This window comes from Portunus trituberculatus, chromosome 15, assembly GCF_017591435.1.
Source record: "Portunus trituberculatus isolate SZX2019 chromosome 15, ASM1759143v1, whole genome shotgun sequence".
In the NCBI taxonomy this organism is placed as follows: Eukaryota; Metazoa; Arthropoda; class Malacostraca; order Decapoda; family Portunidae; genus Portunus; species Portunus trituberculatus.
The window spans coordinates 12,493,884-12,513,628 of NC_059269.1; the positions used below are offsets into that span (position 1 = coordinate 12,493,884).

The following is a 19,745-nucleotide window of genomic DNA, read 5'->3' on the forward strand; positions in this document are numbered from 1 at the left end:
GGCGCCTGAGGGTTGGTTGCCAGCTTCAGCTCGCCTCTTCCTCCCCTCCCCCCCAAAACTTTGCGGCGCATGCTCATCTCCATAGAATTTCATTATTAAAATACTTCAAAAATGCTTGTGATTGATAAGAGATATGCTAAATAGATAGATAAATTAAGATGTATGGATAGCTATTTGTAGGTTTAAATTGTTCAAGTACATAATTACTTTTGCTATTAGACTAGTTGTGCCTTATCAATCTTAGTGCGGTGATTTGTGATGTCCTTGAGCCATATATATGAAAAGCCCTTTACAGTACTGTGTTTGAGAAGTTAGAATTAGGCGTTGCATCTTACAATTATTACATCGTGATAAAAAGCTAGAGTAGGCAACACGCACTGAGCCAAAAGTGAAGGACTGTTGCATCTACTAAATTTATCTATGTAGTTGTAAAATAATACAAAATATAATACAAAAATATTTTAATCAACAAGAAACAAAATAAAACTAAAATATAAAGACACTTCCAAAATAACATCTATGTAATACTAGCAGCAGTAGCAGTAGTAGATGAAGTAGGAATATTAGTACAATCTATATAATACCAGATTGATATCCTCTTGAAAAAATGTAGCCAAAGTAATGCTACAGCTGAAATCAACACAGGAAATCTCTTTTATCTGCTTATATTGTCAAGTACTTATCAAAAAATATAACTACTAGTCTATTCATTATAATCTATTCATTCATTTTATTTTATTTAATACACCACATACATTTTCATCCTCCAATAGATTACGTAGGCACTGAATTGCTGTTCATCACAAGATCAAAGCACTATCACACCTTTCTATACTGGCCAAACACATAATGCAGAATTCACCTTTGGAACACTTGAGATAGGAAAAGAAATTTCATATGAAAACTGACACATCAGTGACTAGACACAACTTACAGGGTTTAGTAAAGATGAACCATCATGAGAAGCTAAGACTATCAATTGGCAACAAGATGTCTCAATGAACTGACCCATTCCTTATTCTCCAAATCTGACACAGTACTTATTCATTTAGCTGCCCTCTCCTGCCCTTTCTTCATTCTCTTGTTAGTCAACATACATGAAAGTTTCTTAAGTCTAATCAATGAATGATTGTGTATTTTTGCTGATACAAACCAAAACACTGACATAGGAATGGTGCAACAATGACACACACACACACACACACACACACACACACACACACACACATGCTGGTCCTGTGTGTTATACCTTCCAGCGTGGGTCCTCACTGGGCTTCACTACTGACCCTGTAAGTCTTGATTCTTCAGCAGCAAATGCCAACAGATGTGTTTTCAAAGACACTTTTGGGCCTGCAATGAAATAAACAAATTAATTAACTAATATTTTCATGAGAATTGTTCACTTCCTTTAGCAACCAGCCACCTTACATACAGCACAGAAGAGAGAATACAAAAGGTAAAGAATACAAGACAGCAACCCTTCCCTAATGAGACCAACCATCACATAAATGCAAAAGTTTCAAATCAACAGTTCAAGGACAAACTCTTACCTTATTCCTACTTTTCATTTAGTTACAAAATATAAAGATTAGAAATTCATTAACACTGAAAATAATGCAATTCTACATCATATTTTTTGTTCATATTGTGTATATGAATGCCATTTTTGCATACATGGTATGGGATGTAAGATCAAATGTTGTATCTCTAGTATTAAAAGAGCTGGTGGGAAATGGAGGTAATACACACCTGTCACAATACTATGACTGTCACCACAGGCAACAGCTTCAACAAATGCCTTCATCATGAAGAAGTCTGCTCCTCCATGACCCCAGCCAGCAGCTTCTTCATTCTATGGAGGAAAAATACATTCATTTTTGTGTTCATATAAAGAAAATAATCCCTAATCTACACATCTTGAATAATTGATTCCTTGTATAACAAATGCTGGTATAATGACACCTCCCTGTAATGGAATGGAAATGTATGGATGACAGAGGAAGGCAAGAGTTACAAAGAATTGAAGTGACCTGCAACAGACAGGTATGATAAGGATGATTAAGAGAAATTGGGAGAGACTTTTTGTCCTATACTGGATTTAAAGGCAATAGATGAAGATGAAGATGATGAAGATGATAATAGTTGACTGACAGACTGACCTTTTCACACTGGTAGACTTTATATGTCTGGGTTGCAAAGTCAAAATGTGAAACTTTAAGGCCTCTTGATTCATCCCAGACCAGCTGACCCATTGTACCATAAATCTCAGTCTTCCTTTGGCAGATCTGCTCACTGAAAGCCACCATGGTGAGAGTTGCTGTGGCTCCATCTATGAACTCAAAGTTTACCACCTGTCAATTCAAAACAGTGAATGTAGCATTACTGTATACAGATGCCTAGTTATCATATACATGTACATAAATATGCATAAAACTGCTGAAATCAACACTATGCAGGAAGTACTATATGATGAGTACTGTTGTCTAAACATTGTCATTGTGTTTTGAAAAGAAGTTTTACTCTACCTATGATCAAATGATACTACAAACAGAAAGCAAGCAGTGCTCTTTCTTCCAGCCAAAGTGATAGGCTGTTCCTTTACTGCAGAAATTCTAGCATTGTCTGAGTCCTACTGAAACTCAATTCCTGCAAAAGGTACCAATTGAATCTAGACAGAAAAGAAAAATTCATCATTTATTACCTGATTGTCACAGACATCATTATCAGATTCATACACACACCTCCCATAAGGACCTGGAAGGTAGAGATAGTGTTTTATATTATCACAGATTGTAAAACCATTTTCTGTGCTATGAAGTGTTAAGACTTTCAAGCTTCACTGATACTTACCATACTCCTCTTGAAGAAATAATATCATAAATGTACTCAGGTTGCCAGTAAGCACTACACTGAGATAACAAAGAGAGAAAGCAGCAGCTGAACCAGCCAAAGTGGTAACATTTACCAATACAAATTCTAGAAATGAAAGCTTCATAATAACCATTTCTTTTTTTCAATTGCTACTTACCATTTTCAATAGCTTCTTTCAGTTTGTGGAGATATCCTTCGGGAGCATCTTCAATGTCACACACAACACTCATAGGCCAGTGTGGTCTGTCAGGGGCTGGGTCAAGGTAGATCTTCTTGGCTGAGTAAGGACATCCAGGCTCAACTCCACACTGAAGACAGCGGCTCCCAGCACCTACAGGTTTTTTCTCCTTTCTATGGGACATATGATAAGTTGCAAATTTCTATGGCTTGGGTGAAAAATAAATAACTTAAAATAAATCTTTGTATTACTCACCTGAAATGATGCAAAGATCCAAAGGACGAGATCTTGACACACTCTTTGTTGCCCACCCAGTAAGAAATGAGATCAACATCATGACAACATTTTGCCATCAATGAAAAAGTGCTCTTCTTTGTATTTCCCCAATTTCCTGAAAAAAAATCTAGGCATTAGAATTTTTAGTACTAGTAGTAGTAGTATTGCTTAAAACTGTGAAAATATTCATTCCTAGATTTTTTTTTTTTTTTATGCAAGGGGAAAACAAGCCAAGGGCAATAAAAAAAAATTAAAAAAGGCCCACTTCAGATGCAAGTTCCCTAAAAGAATTAGAAAGAATTAGCTGAAAGACAGGGACAAATGTCTTGACCCCTCCATCTTAAAACAAGTCAAGTCACAGGAAGATGGAAATACAGAAGCAGGCAGGGAGTTCCGGAGTTTACCAGAAATAATTATGAATGACTGAGAGTACTGGTTAACTCTTGTATTAGAGAGTTGGACAGAATAGGGATGAGAGGAAGAAGAAAGCCATGTGCAACAAGGCCGCAGGAAAAGAGCAGGCATGAAGTTAGCATGATCAGTAGAGCAGTTAGTACAAAAATAGGGATAAAAGATAGAAAGAGATGCAACATTTTGACAGTGAGAAAGAGCCTGAAGACAGTCAGTCAGAGGAGGGGAATTGATGATTTTGATTCCATCCTATTTAATAAATCTTCGTAAATAATGTGTTACCTGAGATAACCTGACACAAAGCAATAACATGCACTGCTCTAACTACATCCCTACATCACTCCCTGATCTCTCAGCTGTAAGCTAAGCCAGGCCACTAGTTCAACTCAAACTAAAGGATGAACATGCTGAAATCCTGCTGATTGTGCCTCTTTTTTTTTTTTTTTTTTTTTTCACCATGTGGGCTTTTCACAGGAATTTATGGGCTAAAGAGGGTACTTTTTGAGATACCTCCTATCTCATAGCCCACCCGTTAGGAAACCGTTGCCCCGAGTGAGGAAGCCCAACCTACACTCGGACCGTGGACAGGATTCGAACCCGTGCGTTTGGAGACCCCTCGGACCCCAAAGCGCAAATGGTTCCACTGTACCACGGCTCTGACTTACCTCGAACAAAAGAATGAGCAAAGTGCCAAAATCCCACTGGTTCCGTGTGGTTTATGTTCACAACATCACCAATAATGCCGGAGTCAATCAGGTCCTTCAGCTTCTTGGCCGGGGGATGGTATCTGGGAACACCAAATACCAAGTCACAATAAAATGACTATTCTACAAACAAAATTAGTCATAATTCCATGAATTCTGAATATCGCTTCAATAAATATCTCTTCAATGAATTAAGATAGGAAGCTATATTTGGTGTCAAAATATTTTTCAAAATATGGGCTCTACATTTCTTTCCTATACTGTATTTTGCTATATAATACCTCAGCACATGACACACAGCCAGAATAACACCAGCATCTCTGCAAGCTTTATAAATAGCACGGCAGTCTTCTTCTGTCACTGCCATCGGTTTTTCCAGCAAGATATGGTACCTGTCAATAAAGAGTGCATCAACTCACTAGTACATTCATACATTGACTAATATTACCAATTCTATGCAGCAATGTTGAAAACTAATTTGAGAGGGAGAGTGAGAGAGAAGACACACACTAGTGCAGATCTTTAAATAATAGGACATCTCCTAAGTGTGAGGAATAAGTTTATAAAATGACTTACCCTTTCTTAGCAAAAGCAATTGCTGGCTGTACATGCTGCTGGTCTTGAGTAGCAATAATAGCACAATCAGCAAGTTTTTCTACTGTTTCAAGGGACTCCCAGCCTGGATAACACCTGAAAGAACATATCAACATTAATGCAGGTGCAGATAAGACATGAAAAGGTGAAAGAAATAAGTGTGAGCTAGTTGAGGGAGTTTAAATAAATGAAAAAAGTGATGCAATGAGAGAACTAAAATGTACATAGGCTAATGTCAGTTGAGAGTGCATGAAGATTTTTTTTCTTCTTTTTCTTCAACAAAGTGGGGTTTTCACCATAATTTATGGGCTAAAGGAAGTATTTTTTAGGTACCTTCCATCTGAAAGCCCACCCATTAGGCAACCATTACCAGGAGTAAGGAAGCCTTCCCCACACTCAAGGCCAATACTCGAACCAGTACATTTAGGGATCCCACAGCCACCAAAGCGCATGTGGACAGAATGGTGTGAAGGAGAGGTGAATGGAATATGAGAGGAGGACAGCATGGTGATAGAGAGACAAATCAATGATGCAACTCACCGATCCTGTGGTAAAGAGTGTCGTTTCTGGATAAAAGAGCGAGCATATTCTCTAGGTTCAGCTACAGCTACCACTTGCATCAGGTCAGGAAACTGCTCAGCATACCCAGCATAATTCTTTCCTCTGTTACCTAGTACAGTTTTAAAAATAAGACTGATTTCATTGATATAGATGTTTTCATTTGTTTTGTATGCATATATGTATACATGTAGTCCAAAGCAGGAGTCTCCATGACTTCTCTCCAGGGCATGGCTGTGTTCATGTGTGAGAAGAAAGGTTATTTTCACGAAGGTTCACAACAAATTGGCGAGGGGACAACCATTGCATCCAACTGTTTACTGTAGCAATACAAGAGGCTTCTTCACTATAAACTCACTCTCTCTCTCTCTCTCTCTCTCTAGCGTGATTGCATTCCCTAGACAGACACCTTGATGTTTACCAGCACATACCTGCACCAACAATGACAGCTGTGACCTTCCTATGAGGTGGTGTAGGGACATGGTTGTTACTGCATTCAGTCATCTTCACTGTAACACATAAGGGAACCATTACTACATAGTCTCAACAAACTGGAAGGAACTACAACTGATCACACTGACATGGAAATGACTCTCCAGACACTGAACATTGTAAAGATAACTGTATTAATAGATGCAGAAGAAAATTACACAATCACTAACAATCACGCCAATTTTCAGAAATGCCTTCCCCTCTCACTATGAAAAATTTTGCAAGGTCATAGAAACAACTAGCCAGGTTTTTCAAGACAGTTTCTCCTTTTAATAAACCAGAAATCTTGCCAATCTATCACCAGAACCACAATAATACTCTTGAAAATGCAAGTAGTATTTTTCAACGAACCTTTGGGAAGTGGTGATGGTGAGGGAGCAAAGCGTTTCAGTAAACGAGTCACAGACTCCATGGTAAGGTGGTAAATGAATCACAAGGAAACTCCACTGAAATCTCAAGTGAATGTGTAGGCTAGTTTATCTGAAAGCTTATCATGAGACACGCAGAATTGTGATGCAATGGCAGAGTACACAAACACAAGCCATGAGGTGACTTGTGGCCCAATTAGTAAAGGCTTGTTTTCCCAGTAATGAACATTTTTACCTTTCAAAGTGTTTATTAATATGGACATTCAAATCCCAGTCACAGAGAGCATTGTTTTGTTGTCTTTTAAATGATATTAGTAGCAAGATGAAAATTCTTTTGTGAATACCTGGTGACATGGATAGGGTTATCTTGAGCCTAGATGGTGTGATAATGCTGAGAAAAAGCTGAGTCAGACAGGAAATGACAGAGATAAGATATAGGTGGAATAGACTCATCCTCAGTGCTTACCCCTACAAACCATCACAACTTTAACTAGCTATAGCATTAACTTCCTTCTTTCTCCTACTCTTCCTGGATCTATATGTGTGTTCTTCAATTAGGGAAGCAATTTAAGTATCCAATCCAGATAGTATGAGGCATGTATGTAGTTAAAAGTTAGGTTAGGTTAAGGTAAGGTAAGGTAAGGTAAGGTTAGGTTAGGCTGGGTTAAGTTGAATTGAGTTTGAGTTAGGTTAGGTTGGGTTAGGTTAGTTTAGCTTGGATTGGGTTGGGTTGGGTTGGGTTGGGTTAGGTTAGGCTGGGTTAGGTTAGATTAGGTTAGGTTAGATTGGATTAGGTTAGGCTGGGTTAGGTTAGGTTAGGTTAGGTTAGATTTGGTTTGGTTAGTTTAGCTTGGATTGGGTTGGGTTAGGTTAGGTTTCAAGGTATTAGGAAATTTTGGAGTATTATTTCAAGATTTATCATTTATCCCATTCTTTTGGCTAACTCTCTCAGACCCACTTGGGGACTGGTAGCTCAGTGGGCCATTTTGTTTAATCGTTTTTGTTGCCCTTGGCCAGATTTCCACTCTTAGATAAATAAATAAACAAATAAATGAATAAACAAATAAATAAATAATAATAATAATGATAAGAAGAAGAAGAAGAAGAAGAAGAAGAAGAAGAAGAAGAAGAAGAGGAAGAAGAAGAGGAAAAAGAAGAAGAGGAAAAGGAAAAAGAAGAAGAAAAGGAAAAGAAGATGAAGAATGACGCCTGGCATTCTCCACAGGCACTGGGGTGAACGACACAGCTGAGTGCCTACAGGGAATATGGCACTGTGACACGCCTTAAGGAACAACAACACCGTCAGTCAATATACTAGTACCTTTAGATCTCCCACTATTTCCACACGAGTAGCTTTAATTTTCAGTATTTCCACACGAACTGTTTCTATTCCCCAGTATCACCATGTATCCATGTATCCCAGTATATCCACACGAGTAGCTTTAGATCTCCCACTATTTCCACACTAGTAGCTTTAAATCCCCAGTAGCTTTAGATTTCCCAGTATTTCCACATGAGTAGCTTTAGATCCCTCAGTATTTCCGCACGAGTAGCATTAGATCCTTATTTCCACACGACTAGCTTTAAATTTCCGAGTATTTCCAGTCAATATAACTAATGCCACTCAGAAACCCAACCAACCACTGAACTAGACACAAAATAGCTGAATAATCAGTCAAACACAGCACAACACAGCAGAACACGTGGCCTCCTCTACTCCTCTCCCAGCCTCTCACTCACTCTCATTCCATCACCATCAAAGAAAAACTCGTTATTTCTAGCATTTCATTGTTATTTTTTTGGATATATACGTTCATTGGGACCATATCTCATTATTCAACTTAAAAGGACACTTGTGGAAAGTCATAATGTCCTAATTCCTGAAACTACGCTCTGCTGTCAGTGTAAAAGTTTGATATACTCACCCTCTGCTGGCCCAGTGTTGACTAGTCCTAGTAGTCAGCTGTCAGTCTGACCCTGTCGGCTGTCACTATCAGTCTCAGCCTCCTTCCCAGCTGATCACATGACGTCATCGCCCGGGAGATTTGAACAGTTTCACACTAGATTTTTTTTTTTTTTTTTGCGATTTTTTTTTTTTATTTATTTATTTTTTTTTTTTTTGTATATTTCGTTGCCTTACCTGGTTATAAAAGATTCTATTCATTTATTTATTTATCTATTCGTACAGTTCGTAGTTATACGAGTTTTACTGTACTTTGATATTAATACAGCTTTACAACCCGTGTCAACATCAGAAAGAGGAATGAAAATAAGGAATCGAGAGAATCTTTTCTGAAATATCATTATTCAATACTCATCATAATTTTATGTGTATTGTCAACTTACAATACACATAACGTTAAATCGTAATGCTTTAACAGAACCTATCCTTTACTCAATAAATATAAAACAATGCATTTAGTGACTGACTCAATAAACTCACATAAACAGAACTCCTACCCTGTGCAACTAAAAACAATAAACAAGAATTTGGAGGGATGGCACACGCTACAGTTTTCTTGATTTAGAGAAAGTAGATTATCTCCAAGAACTCCTTATGGCGATGATTTTTTCTAAGGGTTACCTCACCGCCGTAGTTACTGTATATGAAGAGAAGCCAGCCTCCATCCAGGGCAACGTGTACTAAGAGTGAGAAGCAGCACAACCCAGGAGGCGTGCCAAATTGTTCTCCTGAATCACTCACTGCCATATGCTTCAGTCTCTTCGTCGTCAGCCGTCCTTTCATCTGCTAAAAATTTCTCTGTTGTGTGTGTGTGTGTGTGTGTGTGTGTGTGTGTGTGTGTGTGTGTGTGTGTGTGTGTGTGTGTTAAGGATTAAAAAGAAAATATTAAATAAAACTCATTTCTATTAACTTTACAAAACTCAATTCTTTTCATGTTATATACTCAAAAACATCTAAATTTGCAACATTTAACAAAACACTTCTTCTGGATACATAGTACTCAGTCACGTGATCCACAAAGCTCTATGGAGACTCATTCTTACTATATGTAGAGCTGCGGCATATGAGAACATCAGAAGCTAAAACATATCCTTGTACATACATCTTTCATTTCAACGAAACAAAATGTGTGTATGTTTACCTAAAGAACATGGAGATTACAAAAAGAAACCTCGTCAACTCATATTAACCCCTTCACTACCATGACACGTTTCCATATTCATTCTGCTTACTATTTGGTGATTTTTTATGGACTCAGAAACTTATGTGGGGATTAAAAATAGTGAAAACCGACCATTAACCTTCTGACCTCCATAGACCCTTGCTAATGTCAATAAAATGGCCTAATCACACATAAAACTCATGGTAGAAATGCGTCCCAGTCACTGAAGGGGTTAAGTATAAGGTGGCCTGAAAAGTGCATCAGAATCATTATGAACTAAACATTCATCTTACCTGAGAGAAACAGTCCAGTACACGGCGTTGAAGATGAGGTAAAGGATGGGAATCAGTACTCTGCTCTTCACCATTAAGGACATATTAACCTCCTCCTCCGTATTCTTCCTACCGCCGCTGTAGAAGTGTCCTCCCCTGTCCTTGTCGTCCATCATATGCATCAATTTATCTTTGCGATCTTTCTCCCACTCCTCTTTAAACGTTCGCATCCTGGCTCTCCTGTCATCGGACATATACTCTCTCGTCGTGTCATTCTTGCCTTCCTGTCGTTTGTTGGCAATGGAGAAGGAGCGCACATAAGTGAGGGCTTGTGGTCCTCTCTTCTCTGTCCTCAGGCACAACCTTTTCTGTATAGAGGAAAGCCACAGCTATGAAAAAACATCGTGGTACAGATTTATAGTACAATTTCGAGAGATATCACTGAGGAAAAGTAATAATAGATACCATAATTTAGTTTTTTCACAAGCTGGGTTTTGTTCAAGAGTACAAAATGAATAATAGTCTCACCATAAGCGATCGGAACCAGGTGGAGGGAGTGCTGGTACTGAAGGGTTTCTCGCGGGAAAAGTCGACCAGAGTTTGAAGGAGAATGACCAGGAAGATGATAACGATGGAGAAGAAGAGCCACACATCGATGAGCTTGAAGTAAGAGGTCTTGGGCAGCGAGTTCGAAGTCTGGTGGGATAGGATGGAGGAAGAAGGAGAAAGAGAGAGAGAGAGAGAGAGAGAGAGAGAGAGAGAGAGAGAGAGAGAGAGAGAAAGAGAGAGAGTAATTAGCATCCTTTCCTTTTCTTCTCTCTTTGTTTATGATTCTGGTGACAAATTAACAATAATTATACAGTATAAACAAGAAAACACTCTTAGGAACCCAGTTAGTCTTTGTGGCCTTGGAGAACAGTCGTGGTGAAAGAGCAATGAATACTCAGAGACAAAAGCATCGAGTTAGGAGCAGCAAGTGTGTATATAAGCGCCCGCAGAAACGCTTCCCTCTCTCACCACGATCATTTTCAAGGACCACAGAGACGATTACCCAAGTTCTAAAGAGTATTTCTCCTATTGGTAATGCAGAAAATTTGATAACCTGTCACTAGAATTACAGAAACACCCTTAAAAACCCGTGTCACTTCAACTAGAGCCATCTCAAAATAGTGAAGGTGCGGCGGGGAAGTGTTTCAGAATATGGGCCTTTGAAGTTACCTGAGTGAGTAAGGAGGTGAGGACGAGCAGGGAAGTAACAGCCACCACCACGCGGGAGTTGAAATCGTTCGGGTTGAAGAAGAAAGTAGCGTAGGCGATGAGAATAAGGAGGATCGTGGGGATGTAGAGCGTCAACAAGTAGAAAGTGTAGCGGCGGGAGAACTTCACTGACACATCTAAGTTGGAGAATTCGTGTCCCTCGCTCACCTCTACCGTTGCTTCTCCTGTTCGCGAAGTGACACGTGGATGAGAAGATAGATAGATTGATAGAGAAATAGACAGATAAATAGATAGATAGATAGATAGATAGATAGATAGATAGATAGATAGATAGATAGATAGAAATGGTGGAGAGATTACACAGTCTAAGGGTGTGGAAGAGAGAGAGAGAGAGAGAGAGAGAGAGAGAGAGAGAGAGAGAGAGAGAGAGAGAAACAAAGACAGAGATACAGAGAGAGAGAAAGATAGAAAGTAGTTGGCTGACTGATTATCATCATCATTATCATCATCATCATTTTCGTTTAACGTCCGCATTTTCCCATTTATAGGTTAGGTTGAAGGGAATGACTGCTTTCCACAACTGGCGATCTTGTGCCATATGCTCTTGTATTCTGACTGACTAAACAAACTAAGATAAGACAAAGAAGAATAAAGAACTAGACCAGCTGAGGAACAGGCAAGCAGATATACATACATACACAAATAGATACTGAAAAAGATAACTCACCAATTTCGTACTCGATGAGGAACTTTGGGCCAACATACTCTGCCAGCGTGGGTTTGAGGACCATATAGGAGGCGGCAGCAGACACCAGCGTAAAGTTGAGATTGCAGATCTGAGACAAGACAAGAGGATGTGAGTTTTGTCGTTTTGTCAGGGTTCAACAGTCAACAAGTGCATGTAAAACCGACTGGCTTGATCAAATAGACAGGAAAGAAATCAGAAGCGTTTTATCAACTCCTCTATTCATAATTCATCTTCTTCACCGTCTCTCTCTCTCTTCGCTGCAATGTTGAGTCTTTACTTTCTTCCATGGTTAGTATCGCTAGTTTCACGTAAGCTGCTCTTCTGATAACTGCATGCTTCCCCTCTTCCTGCGCTCTCATGGCACAAGACTTACATTACCTCACTGCTATTCTGTCCACGCCTCTAATGTAAGAGTTAACCAGAATTCTCGAACTTTCATCCCTATTTCTGATAAACTCTGGAGCTCCCTATCTGATTCTGTATTTTCCAAGGCACTTCTTCATCTCTGCATAATACACTTGTCTGTTCTCGGCCTTTCTTTTCAACTTGTACACGATGTACAAATACATGAATTTCACCATCACACACCCCTGACTACAGATCTGGCAATCCCGTGTATCATAGGGAATATTCTAAAACGCTTTGCTCTCTCACCACGATTATTTTCCAAGGCCACAGAGATGATTAGTGGGATTTTCAATTGTGTTTCCCTAGTTAACAGGGTAGGAATCTTGTCAATGTTCCTCTACAACCATGAAAACACTTTAAAAATATCGTGTAAATTTACATAAAAGCTTTTGAAATGATGGAGGTGAAGCACAGAAGTGTTTGAGAGTACGAGCCTTACCTGTGTGTCGAAGGGAAACATGGCGAGATAGAAGTCGCAGGAGTAGGTGGCACTGTACAGTTGACTCATCTCCAGACTGGTCTCATTGCCTCGGAAAACGTTCACTGTAGGTGCGAGAATCAAGGCAGTTATTTCGTCATAGATTCACAGGAACAAGACGAGTGTGTTAAAGGTTAGGTTAGGTTGGGTTAGGTTAGGTTAGATTAGACGGCTTTCAATAAATGATATGGAGAGAGGATATTAATAAGCTGGAATTAAAGTAACGGGTATTGTCAGTAAAGCTCCAGAAAAAGATGAGCACTGAAGAGTTATTTTGAGTCTTACTAAGCATCAGATATTCTACACTCTGACTCCACTCCATTAGAAAAATCCCAGATAATTATGTAGACTGAAAAGCTTGTCTCAATTATTCTATCCTGAGATATTTTGAGTCTTCACTAAGCAACAGATAGTCTAGATACCGTTTCCACTCCGATAGAAGGAGATCAGGTAATTATGCGAACTGGAAAGCTTGTCTCCTGTCTATCCTGAGGTATTTTAAGTCCTCACTAAGCTTCATTCTATACTCTGTCCCCATTCCGATAGAAAGAGACCAGGAAGTTATGTACACTGGAAAGCTTGTCTCAATCATTCTATCCAGTACCTTCTTCATGCAGCGTGGCGGGCCCAGGGTATGAGTCTCCTCCCCGCACACACTCCACACGCGACCCTTGATCAAGATTCGTGAACATGTTTCCTTGGGCGTTGGTGAAGAACACTCTCGGCTTCCAGATCCTCGCAACGGCATCGTGGGAAAGCAAATTCAGGGTACGGTCTTCCTTCAGGTTGTGGTAATCGAGTCTGTTGTCCCGCCACCGCAGACTGAGATGGAGCGTTGCCTTGAAGATCTGCTCCTGCGTGGCGATGGTGGGAAAGGATATGATCTTTAACAGAAACTCAATAGGCAGCGGCTCTGAATGGACAATGTGCGACGGAGGGATTATAGAGCGATAACCAGGAGGGACAGCCACCAGGGAGCACTCCGCCTCGTCACTCTGGTCAAGGCAGTCGATTCGCAGGTCACAGCGCTTCCTCAGGTCAATGCAGGATCCGTCAGAACAGGTGAAGTCGCCGTGGCCACAAACTGAGATTGTAAGATTGACACTCTCGCTCGGGGATATGTCACACACCTCGGTTCCCAACGTCCATACATGAGTGCCAAACGGGTATTGTCCGTCCTTCGCCGGCTGCCACCACGCGATTGCCTCGGACTGGAAATAAGATGTTGAATGTGTAATATATGACCTTATTCTATTTCTAAGCCACATCTTCACTACATTCAGGAGTTTCTAGTTGGAGTTACATACACTGGTATTTAAGTTATTGTCATTATTATTGTTGTTTCTATTGATCGATTAACAAGATTTATAAGTTAGTTAACATTTTGGTTATTGAAATAGAAAAAATAAGCGGGATATTATCAGTGAAGTTACAGAAAGGAGTGATGTGTGGACAAATTTAGCGTTAGATACACAAGATTCTTGAATTTTGCTTACACCAGTGAGTTTATTCACATTTAAGAGAGTGAATGTAACATGCATTAGATAGAAGCATTGCATATCAAATCTCAAACTTGAACATGGACTGATATAGAGTATGCCTTCTTCTTTTTCTATTTTGGGGTCAGGAGTTAAATTTACCCTGAGAAGATGCTCCGTTTGATACATAATCAAACATTTGCACGGGCCAAAAAGCATTGCATTCTATATGTCCGTACATCAGTAAACACTGCCACACTCACCTTCAGTGACTGTAGATACCACGTGCCATTCTGATAATAGATATCAGAGTGGTAGAATCCCTGTAGAGTTGGCTTGCCATCTCTGTACGGCCCCAGGTAGTAGTGAAGGTTGAAAGGGGAGTAGGGGCACACGACGGCGCCTTTAAGGTAGATGGTAACAGGATGCGGTGACACGCAGGGCACACAGAAGGAATAGGAATCTAGGCAAGCAATGTCAGACCAGCGACCTGGGAAGGCGCCGTAAAGCATCACCATACAGTTCTCCTGAGTGCCGCCGTTAGGACCATCGCCCCTCCAGGGACCTTGCCAGGACAGAGGCTGCAAGGTGGACATGAAGACCCACTCCCCTTCCTCGTGCTTGTCCGTGGCACCCAACCAGAGATAGGACGCCCCGAGGCCACCGGAACACTTGTCAGCTTTATCTTTTGTAGTTTCAAAAAGCATGGAATTTTCCTTCCCATCAATAGGCACCAGGATATTCCCGCCAACAACCTGAGGGAGAGAAGCCTTGTCATTTACCACCCTTACTCATTTATCTAACTCTAGGCACTATTAAGGTGGATAAAAGGGGTGCTCAGTCATTGCTCCAAATAATTCACTACTTGGAAACATAATGTTCTATAAGAGTACAACGTTTTACCATGAATCTCTCTCTCTCTCTCTCTCTCTCTCTCTCTCTCTCTCTCTCTGAGGACAAGTTTGTTACACCAAAACATTCCAAATGGTTCCCAAAGATATGCCAAATTATACCACCTATGTCCACTAATGTGTGTGTGTGTGTGTGTGTGTGTGTGTGTGTGTGTGTGTGTGTGTGTGTGTGTGTGTGTGTGTGTGTGTGTGTGTCCTTTTTATTTGTATCATTATAAATTATTTTATCTAGGAGAAAAAATGCATTTGTATTGTTCTGACTCTGGCTTCACTGCCTGGGGCAGAGGTGAGTGTTGGCTGGTGACAACAAACCAGAACACACGTGGCAGAGGTGATGAGCCTGCCGCAGTGAGAAACGATCAGGAAAGACAGTGATGACCCGAGTTTTCGTACTGCACACTTCCTCTCTTGACTGCATGCTCCATGACGCCTCACCCTCAGTTAGCCACGATTCTTGCACAGACGTCCAGGCCAGCGCGTCTCCATGCGTTACATCCTTGCACGACCAAATCTGTAAACGCGGTACACTAATGACAATGGTTCAATTGATCGACGTGAACTGCGCTCCACAAGGCTCGAAATAAGGAAACTTTACCCTGGTATAAAGGAACGCACGAGGAAGAAACAGAAAACTGGTGAACTGTATAGACACCATGACTTGACATCATTTAGAATGGAGGTTTTCAGGACATTTATCCCTTTCTTTTGGCTAGCTCTCTCAGACCTGCAAAAGGACTGGCAATTAATTAGGCATTTGTTTTGTTTTACGTTACCCTTGGCCAGTTATTCCCTCTTACATAAAAGAGCTTAAGAAAAAATAATCCCCAGGTAAAGAGATCTGACACACAATTTTCCATTTTAGCCATTTGACCGACATTTGGTACACCCTCCATTAGTAACCAATCATTAAGACATCCTGACTTGTCCTATAACCACACCCAATCTTTGAACTTCGAAAAAAAAAAAAAAAAATAGTTAAATATATCTTTTTCACCCATAACTTTCTTATAGCAATTGTTTCGTGTTGTAGTGAGTGTTAATTAACTAAGACTTATAACTGGTTAGGGAATTCTCGACAGTACCTGGTTCACGGCTGCCTCGTTCAGCACAGAGCCCCACACATTGAGGTGCGTCAGTTCGCCAGAGAAGCTTTGGTCCCTCTGAAAGCCTCCTCCCAGAGAGTCCTGCTCCTGACCTGCCGGAGACGGTGCTGCTTATTCACCTGAGCTTAAATTTCCAACGCTTCGCTCTCATAAGGACTATTTCTACCCGAGATTATTAATGCTAAACCTAATCCAACCTTACCTAACCAGAGAGAGAGAGAGAGAGAGAGAGATGAATGTATGTCGCGAGTGTTTTCCCTAATAATGAAGCAGAATGTCTTGAAAATTCTTGTCACTTCCATTACTCTGCTAAAAATTGTGGAGATGAGACACTAAAATTTGATGATCATGTGCCACAAGCAAACACTTATATTACGTGGAGCAATTGTGTTTTCACTTATCCTGGTGTTCATGGCGATGTCTTCTTGGTGTTCTTGCTGCTACTGTTGTTCTTCCTGCTGCTGCTACTACAACTACCACTGCTACCACCACTTCAACTACGTCTACAATAATTAGGTATTTCTTCCTGAATTTTGGCTGACTCTTGGATCTTTAAGGGAACTAACAATCAAGTGGGCCTTTTTTTTTTTTTACTTTTTTGTTGTCCTTGGCCGGCTTTCCCTCTTGCATGAAAAAGAACTACTGCTACTATTCCTACTACAATTACTACAATAACTTTTACTACTACTACTACTGTTGTTGTTGCTGCTGCTGCTGCTACTACTACTACTACTTCTACTTTTACTACTACTACTACTACTACTACTACTACTACTACTACTACTACTACTACTACTGCTATTACTACTTCTACTACTATTACCACCACCACTACTACTACTACTACTACTACTACTACTACTACTACTACTACTACTACTACTACTCACCAATTATAAACACTCCATTCCCTTCTAGAGGTTGTGTAGGATCAGCGAAGGTTCCTCTGCCGCGCTGCTTCCCGTCCAGGTAGATGGCCCAGGCGGAGGAGGACAGGTGGTAGGAGAAGCAGAAATGTGCCCAAAGACGAAGCGGCGTTATTAGGTTCGAGTTGGCCCAGTGTCCTTGCAGAGTGATCTTGTACCCTGTCTCACGATGGTCTGGAAGTAATGGTGCTCTTGATAAGTTAGTAGATAAGTAATGGCATGTCTTGGTGGTATGAAAACAGTAATATTTCCTTCTTTTTTTATCTCTCTTTCTAAACTAAGATAGATTTTAAATTCAGCCAAGGTTTCTCTGCCATCTTTATCCTCACCTGCCTTACTACAACACATAAGATACATTTCCTTCTCTGGAACTGCGCTTGCTTCTGTATCTCACCGTTTCCATGACTCGTATTCACTGATAAGCGAGGTTTCAAGACATCTATCCTCTAAATTTGGATAACCTATTTGGCTGTTCTCTTTATGGATCGATACTTCAGTGGGTCTATCTTCCCATTACCCTTTGTCAGTAAGTGAGCCAGAGAGAACAAACAGTCTGACATATAAAGCTTCAAAACTTCAGACAATAGACGTGTAAGAATGCCTCACCTATCCTTAGTTCATTATCGCGGTCGTCGGACAGCGCGTAAGACAAAAGTGTTGACTCTTCTCGAAACCTGTTGAGTTTGATCCTGTAGCAGATGGTGAAAGACTCCAGGCGGGGAAAGGATATGTTGAGGCGAGCGTAACTTTCTGGTGAAGGAGCCCCTGACGCCTGAAGCACCAGCACGGTCTCCATTCCGCCTTGGCTCGACTGACCTGATCAACATACAATTTTTTTTTTCTCACTAGACACAAGAGCTGTTATAATGACTGACTACATAAGAACAACAGAATATAAGAGACACGGTAAAATGATAATGATAATCCTACATGCGGCCGTCTTTGTATAATGCATAATGCACTGAAAGAATAAAAGGTTGAGCCTGTTAGAGTTAGTAAGCATTGTGTGATTTCAAACGTCTCATTAAATAACTTTTATGAGACTTGAGGAAGATAAGCACACGTAATACACGCACATCCACGCATGCACGTGGAATGAAGAATTAAAAAGGGATACTTTCCTGTACTATACACGCACTAGTCCAACGCAAACTATGACAACGCTCACCTTTCAGAGTCGGAAGCATAACCAGTAGAAGGAGCAGCAGCATTAGGGAAAGAGAGGTGCCGTTCCCCTCGCGCGCAATCCTGTAACGGCGAGAACATAATGAAGACACGAAGACCCTCAATAAACAGTATGTGTCAGTGGATGTAACTAATGGACGAGGCTTAGATGACTGTGTAGAGGAAAAAGTATATTGTCTTCTCCCCTACAAGTCCTGTCACTTTCCTTCCTACATTTTTTTTTTTTTTTTCAATGAATGTAACGAGCGACCGTATGCTTAGACAAATGTGTAGAGGAAAAGGTGCATTGTCTTCTCTCCTACAACTCCTGTCACGTTCTTCCTACAATATTCTTCTTTTCCGAATACTTCAATGTTCAAAGGACGAAGAAAATCAATACGCGTACTAATATGTGTTGTGTGTCAGATGTTTTACTTTTCCAGCAATAGAAAGGGAAAAAAAAGCTTATTATTAAACTGGAGTATGGAAAGACTAACAAAGACGATGCATATATGAAAACTGACAGAAAAAAAAACTAACATGTAAGTAAGAGGATTTACAATAGGTGTTTCACGGATATGAGAGAGAGAGAGAGAGAGAGAGAGAGAGAGAGAGAGAGAGAGAGAGAGAGAGAATAAAATTAAGCTAATACCTCGCTACTGAAAAAATGCAAGACCACTACCGTGTCACCTTACAGTCATTGTCTCTGGAATGAGGAGCAGAAGTAATGCAGCCTATCAATGTGAGGTGAGCTTCTGAGACGTTGAGCCATTTGCGTCATTCATCTTCCTTATGACTCTCCATCTGCTTGATAGCGCGCCAGCCAAGACCGTGTAGTAAAGGTAGCGGGTGACTAGTGGCAGGTAGATGAGGTCTTTATGATGATATTAGAGCTCACTCGTATGTTATTGACGTTACTGAGATTTTTTTCCCCTTTATCTCTACGACTGCTGCTCCTTACTTGCTAACTACATGCCGACACTCTCCCACGACTTCATTACGGTATATATTATTGATCTTCTTCATTATTCTGTCCATCTTACTAATGCGAGACTTAATTAACTGCATTCTTTCATATCTTTCTCTGGTAAACCGCGGAACTCAATCTCTCTCTCTCTCTCTCTCTCTCTCTCTCTCTCTCTCTCTCTCTCTCTCTCTCTCTCTCTCTATCCCATATCCATGAAATACTTTTTGTAATTCTTCTCTCTCTTATATCCGTGAAACACCTTTTGTAATTATTCTCTCTCTCTCTCTCTCTCTCTCTCTCTCTCTCTCTCTCTCTCTCTCTCTCTCTCTGACTTTCTTTTTTTCTTACTTTTTTTTTCGGCTGACGAGACGCATAAGACTTATAAGTCACATGTCTGAAAGCGAGGCCACGCTGGCGTAATGGCACGTCTATTTGAATAATTCCCTATTGCCTGAGGGTTCCTGTCACACTCGCTACAATCTTCCCCAGGCTGAT

At 40.4% G+C, this 19,745-nt stretch overlaps 2 protein-coding genes across 4 annotated transcripts; both read right to left on the minus strand.

Moving 5' to 3' along the window:
- Positions 1–446: 446 nt before the first annotated feature.
- Positions 447–8,457, minus strand: LOC123504330. Of its 3 annotated transcripts, none has more exons than XM_045254764.1 (12): positions 8,378–8,457; positions 6,024–6,101; positions 5,575–5,704; positions 5,017–5,130; positions 4,722–4,832; positions 4,402–4,523; positions 3,305–3,440; positions 3,029–3,222; positions 2,702–2,754; positions 2,160–2,351; positions 1,750–1,852; positions 447–1,350 (listed from the first exon to the last, which is right to left on the minus strand). In XM_045254764.1, exons 2-12 carry the CDS (start codon positions 6,094–6,096, stop codon positions 1,244–1,246), a joined length of 1,335 nt encoding a protein of 444 aa, XP_045110699.1. In that variant the 5' UTR covers positions 6,097–6,101; positions 8,378–8,457; the 3' UTR covers positions 447–1,243. The 3 variants fall into 3 exon arrangements, with proteins under 3 accessions (XP_045110699.1, XP_045110700.1, XP_045110698.1); XM_045254765.1 differs by lacking the exon at positions 8,378–8,457 and adding an exon at positions 7,774–7,854; XM_045254763.1 differs by lacking the exon at positions 8,378–8,457 and adding an exon at positions 6,436–6,589.
- A 620-nt stretch (positions 8,458–9,077) lies between these two features.
- On the minus strand, positions 9,078–18,388 carry LOC123504331. Its single transcript, XM_045254766.1, has 13 exons — positions 18,288–18,388; positions 17,726–17,935; positions 17,084–17,293; positions 16,173–16,285; positions 15,413–15,601; positions 14,443–14,934; positions 13,306–13,912; positions 12,663–12,766; positions 11,795–11,903; positions 11,068–11,291; positions 10,378–10,545; positions 9,871–10,217; positions 9,078–9,213 (listed from the first exon to the last, which is right to left on the minus strand). The coding sequence occupies exons 1-13, from the start codon at positions 18,328–18,330 to the stop codon at positions 9,195–9,197; spliced, it is 2,835 nt and encodes a 944-aa protein (XP_045110701.1). The 5' UTR covers positions 18,331–18,388; the 3' UTR covers positions 9,078–9,194.
- Positions 18,389–19,745: the final 1,357 nt, after the last annotated feature.

Coding starts and splice junctions, on each gene's coding strand:
- LOC123504330 (XM_045254763.1), bottom strand. CDS start 6,496: ATGGAGTCTGTGACTCGTTTACTGAAACGCTTTGCTCCCTCACCATCA. Junction 3,441..4,401: donor TGCTCATTCTTTTGTTCGAG/GTAAGTCAGAGC, acceptor ATTTTTTTTCAG/GAAATTGGGGAAATACAAAG. Junction 3,223..3,304: donor GGATCTTTGCATCATTTCAG/GTGAGTAATACA, acceptor TATGTCCCATAG/AAAGGAGAAAAAACCTGTAG.
- LOC123504331 (XM_045254766.1), bottom strand. CDS start 18,330: ATGCTGCTGCTCCTTCTACTGGTTATGCTTCCGACTCTGAAAG. Junction 17,294..17,725: donor CGATAATGAACTAAGGATAG/GTGAGGCATTCT, acceptor CATTACTTCCAG/ACCATCGTGAGACAGGGTAC. Junction 11,904..12,662: donor TGTTTCCCTTCGACACACAG/GTAAGGCTCGTA, acceptor GTCTTGTCTCAG/ATCTGCAATCTCAACTTTAC.